The sequence below is a fragment of the Heteronotia binoei genome, chromosome 1 (genome assembly GCF_032191835.1).
Source record: "Heteronotia binoei isolate CCM8104 ecotype False Entrance Well chromosome 1, APGP_CSIRO_Hbin_v1, whole genome shotgun sequence".
Taxonomy (NCBI): domain Eukaryota; kingdom Metazoa; phylum Chordata; class Lepidosauria; order Squamata; family Gekkonidae; genus Heteronotia; species Heteronotia binoei.
Window position 1 is genome coordinate 159731478 of NC_083223.1, and position 16810 is coordinate 159748287.

At 44.6% G+C, this 16810-nt stretch overlaps 1 protein-coding gene across 4 annotated transcripts in view; it reads left to right on the forward strand.

Moving 5' to 3' along the window:
• RYR2 (ryanodine receptor 2) overlaps positions 1-16810 on the forward strand; it is a 757628-nt gene that overhangs the window by 348710 nt on the left and 392108 nt on the right. For all 4 annotated transcript variants that reach the window (XM_060243352.1, XM_060243324.1, XM_060243334.1 and 1 more), the window contains 6 exons: positions 2173-2414; positions 2600-2792; positions 7001-7217; positions 8338-8442; positions 12062-12165; positions 12924-13007. In XM_060243352.1, coding sequence (XP_060099335.1) covers positions 2173-2414; positions 2600-2792; positions 7001-7217; positions 8338-8442; positions 12062-12165; positions 12924-13007 — 945 coding nt within the window. The remainder of the gene's footprint in view (positions 1-2172; positions 2415-2599; positions 2793-7000; positions 7218-8337; positions 8443-12061; positions 12166-12923; positions 13008-16810) is intronic.

Genomic DNA, 16810 nt, shown 5'->3' on the forward strand with positions numbered 1-16810 from the left:
ATGCGCTGGAAGTCCATGCTAGTGGGGGTCTGGTGGATGCTTGTTACCTGGATTCCCAAGGGGCCGAACCATGACTGGCCCAGTAAGCTACTGAGGACACTATCTATGACTAACAAAGACAGGGTCCCTGAAAACTGTCCACATTTTATCCTGAAGAACCCTACCCCTTGTACGGCGACCTCCAATCTCTGGAAGTCCCAAACAATTACCGGGGATGGGTGCAGATGGGGTCCCCCCCAGGGCACAGTTGTTTCAGGGTCTGGGCTGAGATCACTGTGAAGGTGGTCCCTGAGTCTATCTCCATTTTGCATGAAGCGCCCTCTATTTAGTCTTAAGTTTTTCCAGCAAAGGCATAGAGAGTTGGCATACCTGGCCCTCCGCTGCTGTGAGGCAATGTAGCTCCTTGACGGCAGCAACCTCATGGCATCAGCCATTTTGTCACCGGGTCGCTTGTTCCGCGACTTCTCAGGTGGATTTGGACTGGCAAACTCTTGCAGATGGCCTGTCTTCCCGCACTGGTGGCAGACAGCATCCCAGAACTTGCAGGAGCAATGCTAATGGGGCTCTTTGCAGCTGGCACACTCTCGGGCCAGTGCAGTCTATGTTGCACGTGGCGCTGGGCATGTCAGAGCTGCGTGGTGAAGCTTGAGAGCATTGTCACCCTCTGAGTCTTCCGAAACAGGTGATGAGGAAGCGACTTGGTGTGCGGTGCCCGTAGGTGGCTCCTTGATCACTTTTTTGAGATTGGTGTTATCTTTTCCCATAAGCTTCCACCTAAGCTTTTTGTCTCACAGGCTGAAGACAAACTGGTCCCTCAGAGCCATGGTCCATCTGTGAAAAATCACAGCAGAGCACCAGCCTGCTCAGGGCAGCAACGTAGTCTCCTACTGGCTTATTGGGTCGCTGGTGACTCTTGTAAAAGTCAAAGTGGCAGGCTAGGACCGTAGGTTGCAGTTCAAAATGTGCTTTGAGCGTGGTGATGATTTGCTTGAAGGACGTGTCCTTGAGCTTTGTGGGTGCCATGAGACCCCGGGCCAGCTCTAGGTGGCCATACCACAAGAGCTGAGCAGCAGTGCCTTCTTGGACTTCTCGACCTCATGGTACTTGATGTAGTACTCCACAAGTTCCAGCCATGTTTCCCATAGCTCGGGGTTGCAGCATCAAACTCTGGTACTGTTCCTGGTGTGGTGGTCATATTGTCAGGGTGTCTGTTGTGGGGGGAGAAGATATAGGAGATTTTAAGCCACTCTGAGTCTCTAATTCAGAGAGAAGGGCAGGGTATAAATCTGCCGTCTTCTTTTTCATAGCTCTTTATTCCAGGACAGCATAGTATAGGGCTGCAGTCTGACTGGAGAACTGGGCCAATGGGGCTAACTATATACACTACAGGGTTCCCGTGCAAGTACACCATTGGATCATTCAAACCAGCAGGGGGCCCGTGATTGGAGCAGGGCAGCAGGGATTTGGATCCTACTGCCCATTGTTCCCTAGTCCCCAAGCTCAGTCCTACAGGCTCCAATGAGCTGGGCAGGAACACCATTGAAGATACAAATTACAGCTCACATACACAACATTTACCCAGTCATATGTTCATTTCAGTAGTCCTTACCTAATGGCTGGGCAGCACTTTGCACATATTGAGGGTTTTTTTGGGGGGAGAGGGGAACTGGCGCAAACTTGTTCAGCAGGCATTTGTGTCTGCACTGCCAGTCAGTAAAACTGAGTGTCAGCTGGCATGTGATCATCTCATTTGAACATGGAAGATTTGACTGTCAAACATATTCAACACGAAGTCTACAACATCCTTAGTTTACAGAGCTTTGGGTGATTTCTTATTTTTTCCATACTGAAATCCAGTCCTAGAACTGAGAGTATGCTGTCTTTCAGAAGGTAGTTCAAAATTTTTTTTCAGTCTTACCTTCTTTCTGAGGAAGTTAACCTGCCTGCTCTCCTGTTTGCTGGCCAAATAGGAACTTCATGGTAAGTCAGTTTTCTGACCATTAATATGTAGCCCATTGGTTTTGCTTGTGTGTTTTTAAAGAATTAAATCCAGTAACTTCAGTAGTTTTTCCTATGAAACTCAGACTAGGAGACTATGCAACTACCATAAAAGTTTTAAAAGCAGTGAGTGTAACTTTGATTTCCTAATATGTATTTTCTGCTTCTATTCAGCATGAGACCAAATATTTTTCTTGGAATCAGTGAAGGCTCTGCTCAGTACAGGAAATGGTATTATGAGCTAATGGTAGACCATGTGGAACCATTTACAACAGCAGAAGCTACTCACATCCGTGTGGGCTGGGCTTCAACAGAGGGTTATTCCCCATACCCTGTGGGAGGAGAAGAATGGGGAGGTAATGGTGTTGGTGATGACCTATACTCTTACAGTTTTGATGGACTTCATCTGTGGTCAGGTAAGACAGTCCAGATACCTTAATCAAGGTTCTTTTGAAAATGAAAGATCTATTTACAATAAAGCAGCATATTTGAAAATAGTATAGATTTTCCTGATAAAATTTTTGTCATCGTCTGTGTTTGACAGTTTTTTGGTATTCTTTTTTCTTATTTAACCCTCAGTCTTTGTTCTAATTGTATTTAGGTTGTGTAGCAAGATGTGTCAATTCTCCTTACCAGCATCTGCTAAGGACTGATGATGTTATCAGCTGTTGCCTTGACCTGAGTGCTCCAAGCATTTCATTCCGGATAAATGGGCAGCCAGTTCAAGGGATGTTTGAGAATTTCAACACAGATGGCCTTTTCTTTCCAGTTGTCAGCTTCTCTGCAGGGATAAAGTTAGTGCCTGCTGAAGTTTTCTTTGAACCTATAATTTCAGTCAATATGTTAAATAATTTGCTTTCCAATTAATTTAACATTGGCATCTCACTTCTATGCACAGGGCTTACTCAAAGAATGCAGAATGAGAGTTGGAAGGTGTCCTACAGGTGTCATGCACCTGGCAATTTTCTGCCTAGTTATTTACATGCACTTGTATGTAGTAATTACATTTGTACAGTCTAGGTTTTGGAACAGAATTATAGTTGTAAATATGTTACTTACATTATTATTTTTGAAAATCTTTAAATAAATAGAGATCCCCATCAAGACATGTCTGTCTGAAAGAAGTTTTGTGTATCTAGGTGTCAGGGGCAGAGGAGGAATCAATATGACCTCCCTTTCTTGACATTGCACATTGTCAAGACCAGCATCCACCAGGCTGGTGGGGCTGTGGATGCACCCTGCAAACATCAGCTAGCTGGTCAGTGTGATTAGTCAAAACTGTAGGAAATGGCTAATTAGATTTATGGAAAAATTATTAATGCATCACTGAGGAAGAAGAAATTCTCATGCTCCATCAAGGAAGTGGTCATCTCACTCCTCCTCAATTAAAAAATCACTAGATTAGCCTGATCTTGAAAATGGTTAAATTAGCAGCTGTTGCAGTGTGATGATAGTGGGGAAGACAGGTGGCAGCTTGTCAGGTTCACTGACTACCTGGGCAAAATTCAATGTGTTTTAAAGAGCTTTTATAAATAAATTAAGGTTTCATGCTAAGTCAGATCATTGATCTGTAAGCCAATATTTACTCTGCCTATAAACATTGTGAAAATATGAGTGGTTGTGCAGATTTTTTTTTCTTGCTGAAACTCCTGCCATTAATCCCAAATTCATCTTGTGGTCCAATCAAAAAGCATATAAAACAAAGGTACTTCATTCTTTGTTTTTATAAAAAGAGTGAAAGAGTCCAGTGTTAGCTTGAACAAGAGGTGGATGTGGTAACTAAAGTGTATTTTAGAAATCCCAGGTGCAAAATTTAAAATTTAAACATGATTCATTATAAAGGAAATTTGAATTTACACATCAGTAAAAGCTAAAAAGAACAAAACCCTTTTTTAAAAATGGCAGCATTCATTGAAAGATGCAAAACAGAGACTTCCTACGTTGTCTGGTACCAGAGAGAGTTCAAAATACACATGAATAACAGATAAGTACAGTCAATTTTTAAAACTGATTCAGCCATGTGCTGTCTCAGCACTAGAGTCCAAAAGAAAGAATTTCAGTATGACAACACAAAATTAACCTACTACATGATGCATCTTTCTTGCACTTCTAGTCTTAGGAAGGGTTGTTGTTATTATTATTAATAATTTATTTGATTTGATGAATTGTCTCACCCCAGCCAAAGGTGGGCTCTAGGCGATGTACAACAATAAAATACATGCAATAATCATTAAAACCAATTAGCTAAAAAGAAATTACAAACAGCAAAGGAAACAGGATTAAAAGATAGCCAGCATGTCAGGTATATAAAAGCAAGTTTTTGAAATCTCATGCATATAGCTTTGAATTAAACATCAGAGGACTTTACTTTGACTAAAGAACAAGGAGGACCACTCTAAAGCAGTGCTGGGGTTTTTGCCACCCCATGCTGCCCCCACACCTGCACCCCCCATGGGGATTGGAGTGAGGCTGTGCCGCCTCCTTTGCCCACCCCGCTGCCAGGTGGATGAAAGGGGTCACAGGGCTGCTGTGCCTCGCTCCGCGGCTGTATCTCCTTGCAGGGGAGCAACCAGGAGCTAGGCTGCACCACCTCGTTAATTCGCCTAGGTGGCAGGCAGAAAAAGCAGCAGCAGGGCTGCTCAGAGTGAGGCTGTGCCTCCTCCTTCGCCCACCCAGCTGCTGGGAGGACAAAAGGGGTTGCAGGGCTGCTGTGCCTTGCTCCGAGGCTGTCTCTCCTTGCAGGCCGTGCCTCTTCTTTTATCCATATGGGTTCTGGGCAGGCAAAAGCAGTAGCGAGGCCAAGCTATCTCCTTCATCCACCCATGTCCCAGGTGGACAAAAGAGGCAGTGTGGCCTTGCTCCCAGCTGCCTTCCCTGCAAAAGGAGGCAGCCTCAGAGTGAGGCCACTCTCTTCGGAACCTGGCTAGGAAGCCGGGCTTGGAGGAGAGCACACACTGGTGCACAGTCCCACTGCTCTCAGCTTCCCTGGTCTGCAACCTCCTACCTCGCCTACTCCCGCTTGCCAGCCATGGGACCACTGCATACTTCCTGTCAGTCATATTCTATTAAGAAGGGGGACATTCCTTTCAAGTATTTACAAAGCTATTCAGCTTAGTAGTTAATTGTATTTGGCATAATTTAGAAGGGAGTGGGGTTGGAAGTTTTATGAATTGTAGGTTTCTTCTGTGAGTGACAGACACTGCAGGAATTTCAGCAAACTGAAAGAAGGGAGGATTTAGCCTTTAAAAACAGAAGCTGAGAATCTCAGTGCTTAAACGCAGTGCTTTTTGGGTGTGGCAGTGAGTGTCTATGTTAGTTGGTCTCCTTGCTGTAGTACCCATTCTGCTGTTATGTCCATCTGATTTAATCTATGTGGCCCATAGATCTTTATGGTCCATAGGTCTTTATATAATTTTTTTCTACCTGTTTTAGTTTATTGTTTTTGTGGAGAAATGCCATCTTAGTTAATGGTGGTGCTTGGTTGGGAGGGAACATGAAACTGCTAAGGCAGGCTTTGTGGCCTAGCCTTCCCTTCACTCCCTCCCCCCTTCCGGAGTTAAACCATCAACTCTAGGGGGAAAGCCTCCTAGAGGGGCAGGAAGTTCTTTTGTTTTTTTGGAGTGAGGTGGAAAAAGTTCAGTTCTCGGCTGGCCCTCAAGGAGAGAGGTTGTCAGTCTGTGGGCTCCTGACTGTGGGAGAGGCCTTCTCAAGAGGGAGAGGACTCCAGGCAGTCAGACCGAGTAAGTCATCCACAAGGCAGGGCAAGTTTAGACCAGGGACGGGAGGATGCGTTTAAATCCACCTTTTATTTGTCATTCTGGTTGCTGTTTGGGTACTGTGCTAAACTTTTACATGCAACTGCTTTTGTTTCTTTTCTTTTCTTTTCTTTTCTTTTCTTTTCTTTTCTTTTCTTTTTCTCTTCTAATTAAATATTTTTACTGTTTTGAATGCTGGCAGTCAAACTTTGTACCACATAGATCCCCAACCACTTTAGACCACGCTTTATGAAGGGGGCCCCGAGGAAAGGGGGAAGGCCTGTGGTTGGATAAGGTGCCAATCCTCCAGGGGTTCCCCGAAGAAGTGCTGTGGTCTCTGTGATACCCAAGTACAGGGTGGCAGAGGACCTTGAGGCCTGGCCTCAGAGCTGGAGAGGGGGATTGGGAGTCCTGTTCCTCTCAATCCGAACCCCTAGACTGAGCAGGTGGTGGCAGCGAGCCCAAGTGGCCAGAGGAGAAATAGCTCCCTCCAAAAAGGGGAACGGGGTCTGGTAGGCAAACCAGGGCCATTCCGTCACAGTTTTAATTATTTTATCTGTTACATTGTGATGAGCTGTTGACTCTGTCTCCTGTTGTGATCCGCCCTGAGCCCACTTCCAAGGAGGGAGGAATAAAAATCCAAATAAATAAATAGACAAATAAACATATTAAATGAAAACCACAAATCTCATTCTGTATATAACATGCAGATTGCAGGTTTACGTAGCCTTGGGTTGCCTCAGGGCTATACAAAGAAGGACAAGTTTTTAACCCGTCAATCTCTACTCAGATTTAGTATTCAAAAACTAGGCTCTCTGTTTTGTTGCTTGCATTTTAAAGGGCATTTATTTCCTGCTTTAAATGTTAATTACAAAGTGGGGAGTCCAGTTTTGAATAGTAAAAACAAGTAGTTAAAACAACTTTTTGATTAAGGCTTTTAATATACTAGTATGGTTGGTTTTACTTTGTTTGGTATGTTGAAATACTGTAAGTCATTCAGGTAATTCATAGTTTAAAACTAATAACCTACATGAACATTGAAATAGGTAGAAGTAATTCACCACAGGCAAGCAAGAAAGCAGCAAATGAAGGATAATCACAGCTTAGTATAGAAGCAGTCACCATGAGATGGAACAAATTTACTTTGAAGTAAATGCAGCATATCTACATACCTTGAGAGTATGACTATGAAGTTACATAAGAGTGCATCTCAGGGATCAGAATTCTTTTAAATTGTTGTCTTATAGGGTACGTTTTTTGCTTGGAGGCCGCCATGGGGAATTTAAATTCCTTCCACCTCCAGGGTATGCACCTTGTTTTGAAGCAATTCTGCCAAAGGAGAAGTTGAAAGTGGAACATAGCCGAGAATACAAACAAGACCGTGGCTACACGAGAGACTTGTTGGGTCCAAATATCTCTTTGTCACAAGCAGCTTTCACTCCAGTACCTGTAGATACCAGTCAGGTAAATAAAATTCACTTGCAAAATAATTCATTCGCAAAATGGGTATGTTGAACAGCACTTGGATTATTTGCACAGAAGTATCTGATTCCTGAATTGGCACCTGTATGAACACTAATTCCTTCCTCTATATCACGATTGTATAATTTGAGTACATTCTGGGAAGAGCGCTGTGAACACCTAGGATATTATGAAACAACATGTTAAATACAGCATTAAAATTGGAATTAACGTTTTGGTCTTTCTGAATGCAGGGTCTGTGGAGGCATGGATAGTTTCAAAGAGGCTTGGGGTTGACTGGCCATTATGTTCACTGGTGGGCTGATGGCCTCCCCACAGCCAGGCCAGCCCAGTGGCAGATGAACTGCCCTCTGGCCCTCACAAGGCAAGGAGGAGGTGATACTCAGTTTTGGAGTTTTTCAAGGGGTTTGAAATATTCTTCTATTTTCCATGTGTTCGATACTCTTTCTAAAGCTGTGTTCCTGTGTTACTAAAACTATCTAAGTTTTAGAGCAAAATACATCTATCACAGTGAGCAAAATATAGCTGTAGTACATTTAAGGATGATTCACACAATTCCAAGCTCTAATGTCCAGCATCAGGTTTTGGATTACATGTGTGCTGGGAGTTACATGCTTTACAGGTTTGCAGGAGCCTGATTCCAGCCAAGAACATGGCACATAGGATAAGGGGCTTCATCCTCCCCATTCTGCATTTTGTTTTCATAGCTTGAAATGGCTTCAGGAAACTACTATTTATTTCATTGGAAAACTTGTGTGTATTGATGGTGACACATAGGTTTTCCAGCAGAGAAAACAGCAGCTTTCTGGGGCCATTTCATTCAGGAAAGCAGCACTGGAGGTGGAGAGGATGAAGACCCTTTTCCATGCATGTTGTGCTCCTGATCAGAGTTGGCTTCTGATGCACTTGGGAAGCACAGAACTCCCAGCATATGTGTCCTTGTGTGATTTGTACCTAAATTAAAGAATACATCAGCTTGCTCACAACATGCTTGAGCAAGTGTTTATTTCAATCCTTCCAATAATTATGTTTGCTTAATTTTTTGCTTTATTGTCCTTTATACCATTTTGTTTTTAGCAGATTCTCATGCTTTTTTCTTTAGATTGTGTTGCCTCCACATCTGGAAAGAATTAGAGAAAAACTAGCTGAGAATATCCATGAAATTTGGGTCATGAATAAAATTGAACTTGGCTGGCAGTATGGTCCGGTATGTACCTTTTAAGTTTTGTAATTTATTTATTTTTCAAATTTATATTCTACCCTCCCCATGGATAGGCTTCGGGCAGATCACAATAAATGTTAGGCCATTTCTCAGCACAAGTATAAATACATAAATACATTAATAAAATGGTTCTGTTAGGGTGCCAACAAGTTCAAAGAACGTTGCCTGAGACATCCTTAAATTCTCCAGCCAGTCTTCAACAGTCCATGTGCCCATTACATTGCTGTTCCACCAGTCCTTGCTCTGTGATTTCACCCACCAGCATCTAGGCACTGTATGGGTAGCAATGACAGGTAACTGTGCCCTCATATATGCCCTCCTGCTGTACCTGGAGGGTTCAGGGCTTAAGACTGGCACATTAATTGCAGTTGCTGCCCTCCTCCACCTGCGCCTCATAGATAGATGGTGCAGAAGCACTTTGGACAAAGCAGCAGTGGCACTGACCATCACCTGCACCATCTCCATAAGAAGTCTCAATACTGTTGTGATGGAAACCATGACTATTAGAACAATAGAACTAATAGAACAATAGCCTTCCACACAAATCATTCACCAATTACAACCCACATTAATCTGTGGCTTCTCCCCTGACATTTGTACCTGCTGCAGCTTGGCACAAGTCACTTTCCAGTCAATAGCCTGTGGGCATGGATGGGTGCACATCAGGCTGGGTTAGCAACATCTGTCTCACCAATCACTGTTGCTCTGTTCTCCCACTGAAACCTGCTGCCCTATGGGCAACCCCTCTCCAGGTGGCAATAGCCCCCCCCCCCAAATGTGCCTCAGAGTCACCTACAAACCAATCACATTCCCCTGACTCCCGTATTGGCATGGAAGTGATAGCAACAGGTGACAGACCAACGTCTAGTGCCCTGATCTCCTGCTTGAACTGTGTATCCAATGGGGCACCTGTTACCAAGTTTCAGCAGCGGCGACCTCTGGCATCTCAATGGAGCCCAGGCATCCCTATGGTGGTGCTGTTGTGATAAGTCGCTATCGGCCGATAGCGCAATAGTGCTCTTAAACTGACGTTCCAACAAATAAAAAAAGCCAGAGATCGTGTGCCGGTGGGCGAAAAAGGGCGCGAAAACTGCTCCCGGATTAGATACTGGACATTTCACACAGTGCCCCATACCGATTTCAACCCGGAAGGAGGGGGTTGAAAACTGGAAGAAGCTGCTCTTTGTTAGTAACAACTCAGGCATGCCTCACTACCGGGACAGCCGTGGGATTGTGTGAAAAGGTGACAGTATTCCAGTAGCAGCCAGTTACTGAGTCAGGTCTGTCTGAAATGCCAGCAGAAACCCATTACTGTTCAGTAACTGACCAGCTTCCATACTGGAATACATAGGCTGTGTGAAAAAGCTCTAACTCAAGAGCTTCCATGTTATTAATGCAGAATAAGGAGCCAATATCTTTTCAATATTAAAATGTGTCTATATGTTTAGGAAATTATCTAATGGCTGGAAAGAAAAATTGCATTTGTATATTCACAGAGATAATGCATCATCTCAGTGTTTTAGCATACAAAAAGTTTCAGATTCAGTCCCTGGCATCTATGGTTAAAAGATCCAAGTGCTGAGGAAAACCTTAGGGAACTTCACCCACACCCACACACCCCTCCTATATAATAATTCCTTTAGCAGACTAGTTATCAATCAGATACTCTCTCATTGGCTGAGCTGCCTGATGCTGCTTGACAGAGGAGAGAAATAAGCCTTCACTCAGCGGGCTCCCTAAACCCTGTCCTGATCAAACTCCACCACAAAATCTCCAGGAATTTTCCACCAACCTGGAAATGGCTTTCTCTGACTCTTTCCTGCATGGTTCTGGGCCTTTGCTGCCAGGCCTGCAATGGCTGCAGGAGAAGCTGGGGGCCACACTGGAGAGAAAGTGAAAGGAGGAGATGAGACTCCATGCCACACAAGTCTCATGGGCTTGACAGCAGAAGCCTGGAGCCATACTGAACTCTCCTAGATTGATGGCAGGGTATAGGAAGATGGAGCATGGCATCCCAGAAACTGAAGCCTTGAGAGTGGAGGGGCTTCAACAGCCATCACAGACTCAGCAGCAAAGGTCTAAGGCCACACTGGGGTCTCCAAGATCAATAAGCAGGAAGTGGGATGTAGGAGCATGTCATCTTGGCAGCAGAAACTTTGAAGGTGGAGGGGCTTTGGGGGCTGCTGCAGGCCTGGCAGCAGAGGCCTGGAACCATGCTGGGCTTTCCAAGATTGATGGCAAAAGGTGGGAGGGAGTGCAGCAGCCCAATGGCAGTGGCTGCAACCAATACGCCCTATAAGCTTTGGAGTCTTGTGAGCAAAAATTCTACTTTGTGTGTCACTGCATAAATTAGTTTGCTCTGGGGCCATCCTTCCTGAGCTAAGACAAAAATGTATGAGCTGGAGCCTAAAAAACTTTGAGCTAGCTCGCACTAACTCAGCTTAAAGGGAACAGTGCAACATTGGTGGGGAGCCATGATACTCATGGTGGGGGATCCATTTCCTCTCTTAGCTCGCAGTGACTGCAAAGGAGGAATAAAGTTAAGAGGGGGAAGGGATCCCCTGTGACTATTGCCGGTAGGGTTGCCAAGTCCAATTCAAGAAATATCTGGGGACTTTGGGGGTGGAGCCAGAAGACTTTGGGGGTGGAGCCAGGAGACATCAGGGCAGAGCCAGGAACAAGGGTGTGACAAGCATAATTGAACTCCAAGGGAGTTCTGGCCATCACATTTAAAGGGACCGCACACCTTTTTAAATGTCTTCCTTCCATAGGAAATAATGAAGGATGGGGCACCTTCTTTTGGGGCTCATAGAATTGGACCCCATGGTCCAATCGTTTTGAAACTTGGGGGATACTTTGGGGAGAGTCACTAGATACTATATGGAAAATTTGGTGCCTCTACCTCAAAAAACAGTGCCCCCAGAGCCCCCAAAACCTCCAGATCAATTCCCCATTATACCCTATGAGAATCAATCTCCACATAGAGAATAATGAAGTAGTCAGCAGACTCCCCCCCCCCCCCCCATTTCTGGCAACACTGAAGGGGGATTGGCCTCTCTACTCATGAGTTGCTGCCAACTTCTTCAAAGTAACACAGACACCCCATCCCAAGAGGAAGCCTTTCAATCAGCGACTGAAGCCTCCGGAAGTAGAAACGCACATGGTTCTCTGGGGGTGGAGCTCCCACCCCCTCCGCCGGCCAGACTCCCCGAGGAGACGCCTGTGGCAGCCAGAGAGGATACAAGGACTATGAGTCCCAGCATGCACCTAGCGAAGGGAGGCCGGACTGGAGCTAATAGCAGGCCGGCGGTGGGCGGGTTTTTGTGATCCGGAGGAAGGGAGAAGCCTAAAGCCTGCAAGGGAGGGAGGGAGGCAGGGAAAGAGACACCACGCCGTTTCCCCACCCCCACCCCCTCGCTTCCACATTTTTGGAGAGCGGGGGAGGAGGCTGCTAATCCAGGGGTCCCCCAGCAGGGCTGGGGTTTGGGAAGCCTATTTGCCGGTCCCCACTTGTATTGTATAAATGTGACTTTATTTTTTAACATCTTTTCAGTAGCTCTGACAATTTTTAACTATTGTTCTGAAGCTCTTTTCCATCTTCCAGGTTAGAGATGACAACAAGCGGCAGCATCCATGTTTGGTAGAGTTTGCAAAACTGCCAGAACAAGAGCGGAATTATAATCTCCAAATGTCATTAGAAACACTGAAGTAAGTTGAATCCATTTTCAGAATGTTTTTTGTTCTTGCTTTCTGTTTTCATTGACTGATGCTTTCCTTTTTGTGGCCTCCAGCCCATGAATATTATGGGTTTTTTGCTTCAATAAATCTATTACTCTTTTAAGTACACAATGCTTCTTTTTATTTTGAAGTAAGTGTGTAAGTAAACCTCTGCATATGAACTCTTTAAACAGTCTCTTGATTTTGCTTTATATAGGGCAAGTAAAGTGTCCATTGGTGTGATGGGCTATATTAATCAGTGTTGTAATACAGATCCTTCTCTGCTGGTTGCTGTGGCAATAACTTCTGAAGGTTCTATCCTTATTTCCTTTTCCTAGCAGAAGCTGTAAATGCACCTGTATCTGTTGCATTTGGGAAACACTGCTGCAGTTAAGCATGCTTTCATAATTTCTTGATGCAATTTTTTTTTAATATGAGTTTTCTTTAGGGAAATCTTATTTTTTTTTTGTACATTGCAGGATATATATAAGTAAGTGATACAAATATGTATATGTAAGTGTTTTATGAAGGTATGAGCTGTAAAATGCATTCTTAGATTTTTACAATTTCAGAATGGAGAATTCACAATGAGTGATGTATTTTAAAAACAAGATTAAATGGGTATTTCCAGACTATGAATTCTAGGAAGTTGTGAGTTTTGCAAATACCCTCTCCATGCCAGTTATATCTCTGTCTTGTGTCTCCACCATGTGTCTCTAAAAGCTGTTACTGATTTTTTTTTTCTCTAGAACCTTGTTGGCATTAGGTTGTCATGTTGGAATTGCAGATGAGCATGCTGAAGAAAGAGTAAAGAAGCTGAAACTTCCAAAGAAGTAAGTTTTAAAATCAGAAAATAGATGTTCAGACATGGATTCCATGGGTAGATTATGACTATCCCTGCCTCCTAAGGTTGTTGTATAGCATCATTAAAAATTATATGTAAACCAGCAAGGATCTGTGAGAAACTCACAGGAAAATTTCCTCACTGGTCCTTTTATCCTCTGGCTTCTGACATCTGACAGCCACCTTTCTCTACCCTTTCCTCTCACTGCCACTACCTCCTCCCATCTTTTTCTGTCCATACTGTTCTTCTACACCCCCTAATGCAACACTGGCCCACCTCTCCCTTAGCCTCCTGTTGCAGCCTCTTTTCTCAGTCTGATCACCCACCCCTTTCCTTATCATGCTGCCTGCTTACTACCCCGCCCTCACCATTCTGCTTACCCACCCTCTTCTCACCTCTCTGCCCACCACCCCCTCTTTGCTGCTCTGCTTACCCTCCCACCATTCTGCCCACTTACCCCTCTCCTCACCGCTCTGCCTGCCCACAGTCCCCTTGCCATTCTACCCAGCCACTCTCCCTTCAGCTCTATCTGCTCCTACTCACCACCTGCCCACCTCCAGTGCTGTCACCTCAGCTACCTCTCCATATTTTCCCTTCAGCTGTTGTTCTCTAAGACTGAGGTGATGGTATTGAAGGTGGGCAAGTGTCTGAGCCTTCTCACTCACCCAACCATCTCCACTGTTGTTACCTCACTCTCAGCAGTCAGAGATGAATGGTAAAGTTTAGGGAGGATGGCTGAGGTGACAGGACTAGAGGTGGCCAGGTGGATGAGGAGGCCCCTTCTCGCCTGCCTACCTCCACAGCTGCCACTTCAGCCAAACTTCCTCCTCAATTGCTGGCTACCAAGAATAAGATGACTATGCTGGAGGGAGGTGGCTGGTGAAGGTGTCCCCAATCTCCTTCTCAACCATCAATCCTCCTCCAGCTTGAAGGTTAGAAGCAGATGAGAGCAAGTTGGTCATGTGGAGGAAGTTTCCTGTCATCCTTGCAGACCTGCCTGCCTCCAGCACTACTGCCTGGTCATCTTCCCCCCAACCCAGTGTAGCAATGGTCTGGTTTGGGTTTTTTAACCCCCCCCCCCCCCGTTTTTGTGGTTTCCTCCTATCATTGTGACCCTAAATGGCAGATCTAAGTATCCATAGTTGAGAAATAGATATATTGATGAGGTTATTAATAAAATCATAAACCTGAGTTATAGAAAACGTTACTTAACATAATCCATATATGAATATGCAATATATAATATCAAGTATTTGCTTGCTTTGGCAGTTAGACAAAAAGTTATAGAAAACTCTATGATATGTAAGGGAGAGAGGTCATGGAAATAAAAATCTTGTTTAAATGTAATTAAGGTTGCTAGTTCTCTGGTGGGGGCAGGGAATCCCATGCTCCTCTTTTGGTTTCCCACTAACAAATGGCAGTGGGAGAAAACAAAAAGAGCTAATGGAGTAATGTCACTTTGGGTTTTACTGTGGAGTTTCTGTTGACTCCTAGAGGAGCATGAAATCCCTTCTAGGTTTTTCTCAGAAGTGAAGGTTTTTCTCAGAAGTGAAGTTACACCATCACTGACAGCTGGCCTCCAGTGCTACCTCCCAAAATCTCTCTAAATGTAATATAGGAAGAAATTCATGTGACCCACATAGTTGTGCAGATAATCCTGACTGAGAGGGACATAAGTCTTGACAGTATAGGAGAGATCAATAAGAAAGTTAAGCATCATCTCGTAAGCAGGGGTTTTTTTGTAGCAGGAACTCTTTTGCATATTAGGACACACACCCCTGATGTAGCCAATTCTCCAAGAGTTTATAGGGCTCTTATTACAGGGGCTGCTGTAAACACTTGGAAGATTGGCTACATCAGGGGTGTGGCCTAATATGCAAAGAAGTTCCTGCTACAAAAAAAAGCCCTGTTCATGAGCCTTCTTAAAGAGACTGCCTTCTTAACTTAACAACTGTGGGGCCAATTACCCCCCGCTTTCATATTACACAATTAAGCACATATTTAAGGCAATGTTCAATCATCTGCAGTTTTCCATTTGTTCTGAAATAGAATAATAGCGTGTTAATGGAGTTTATGCTGGATTTGAATTTCAATACAAATGGCTCACATTTGCCTGTGTATCATCCACAATCTAAGTTTAATTTGATTCACATTCAAGCCTTAGTTGGAGTGTCAGACATTTAATTTTATTTGTCTGATCATATCAACATCGTATCTCACTCAAGAGAGATGCCATCTGCAGTAATTACGGATATTTTTTAATAGATGTACTTCTTTATTTTATTTATTTATTTATTTGGTGACTTCTATCCCGCCCTTCCCACAAGTGGCTCAGGGCGGCTTACAACGACAATAAAACAGTAAAATCAGAGCAAGTTATTACATTTAAAATCAGACAATTAAAACCTAAAAACCTTAAAATTATAACATTAAAACTATACAGTATAATCACAGAAATCTGGTAGCTACATTATCTAATCAGGCATAGGCTAACCGGAAGAGGGTTGTCTTACAGGCCCTGCGGAACTGAGCAAGATCGCGCAGGGCCCTCACCTCTTCCGGTAGCTGGTTCCACCACATAGGGGCCATTGTGGAAAAGGCCCTGACTCTAGTTGCCTTGAGACGCACTTCCTTGGGCCCGGGGATGGTGAGCAGATTTTGAGTGCCAGACCTCAGTACTCTCTGGGGAACGTGTGGGGAGAGACGGTCCCTCAGGTAGGCAGGTCCCAGGCCATATAGGGCTTTAAAGGTGATGACCAGCACCTTGTACTGGACTCGGTATATTATTGGAAGCCAGTGCAGAGCCCGAAGGCCCGGCCGGATGTGCCCCCACCTTGGGAGGCCCAGTAACAGCCGGGCCGCAGCATTATGCACTAGCTGCAATTTCCGGGTCCGGCACAGGGGCAGCCCCATGTAGAGGGCATTGCAGTAATCCAACCTCAAGGTGACCGTGGCGTGGATCACTGTTGCTAGGTTGTCGGGGGCCAGGAAGGGGGCCAACTGCCTTGCCCGTCTAAGATGAAAAAACGCGGACTTGGCAGTGGCCGCTATCTGAGCCTCCATCTTTAGGGACGGCTCCAATAGCACCCCCAGGCTCCTGACCCTGTCCGCTGGCCTCAGCGGTACACCGTCAAAAGCTGGCAGGGGGATTCCCCCCCCCTCGGTCCCCAACGGCCCAAACAAAGGACCTCTGTCTTCGCAGGATTCAGTGTCAGTCCACTCAGTCTGAGCCACTCAGCCACGGCCTGTAATGCCCGATCCAGGTTTTCTGGGGTGCAGACCGGTCGGCCGTCCATAAGTAGATAGAGCTGGGTGTCATCAGCATACTGGTGACACCCCAGCCCATACCTTCGGGCAATCTGGGCAAGAGGTCGCATATAGATGTTAAATAACATCGGGGAGAGAACCGCTCCCTGGGGCACCCCACAGTTAAGTGAGCGCCTCTGGGACAGTTCCCCCCCAATCTGAATACTAAAGATTATGTTATACAATAAGGTGTGGTTGTGTATAAATATACAGGTCCAGAATTTTTGATAAATGAAACTAGATTTGAATTTCATTATTTTCGCTGCAAACAAATAGAACTTTGCCATGTTAACAGAGACTGCATGCATTAAGAAATATTACCATTATGATTAAGAACTTGGCAATAATTTAGCTACTTGCTAAGTTTTTTTTTTATTTTACAAAAATTCTCCCTTGCCTTTCTGCTTTCAGAAGGGGCACCAAGGCAGCGAATAAATTAAAACATAAATAATAAAAATCAGATTTTAAAATCATTAACATCAACCA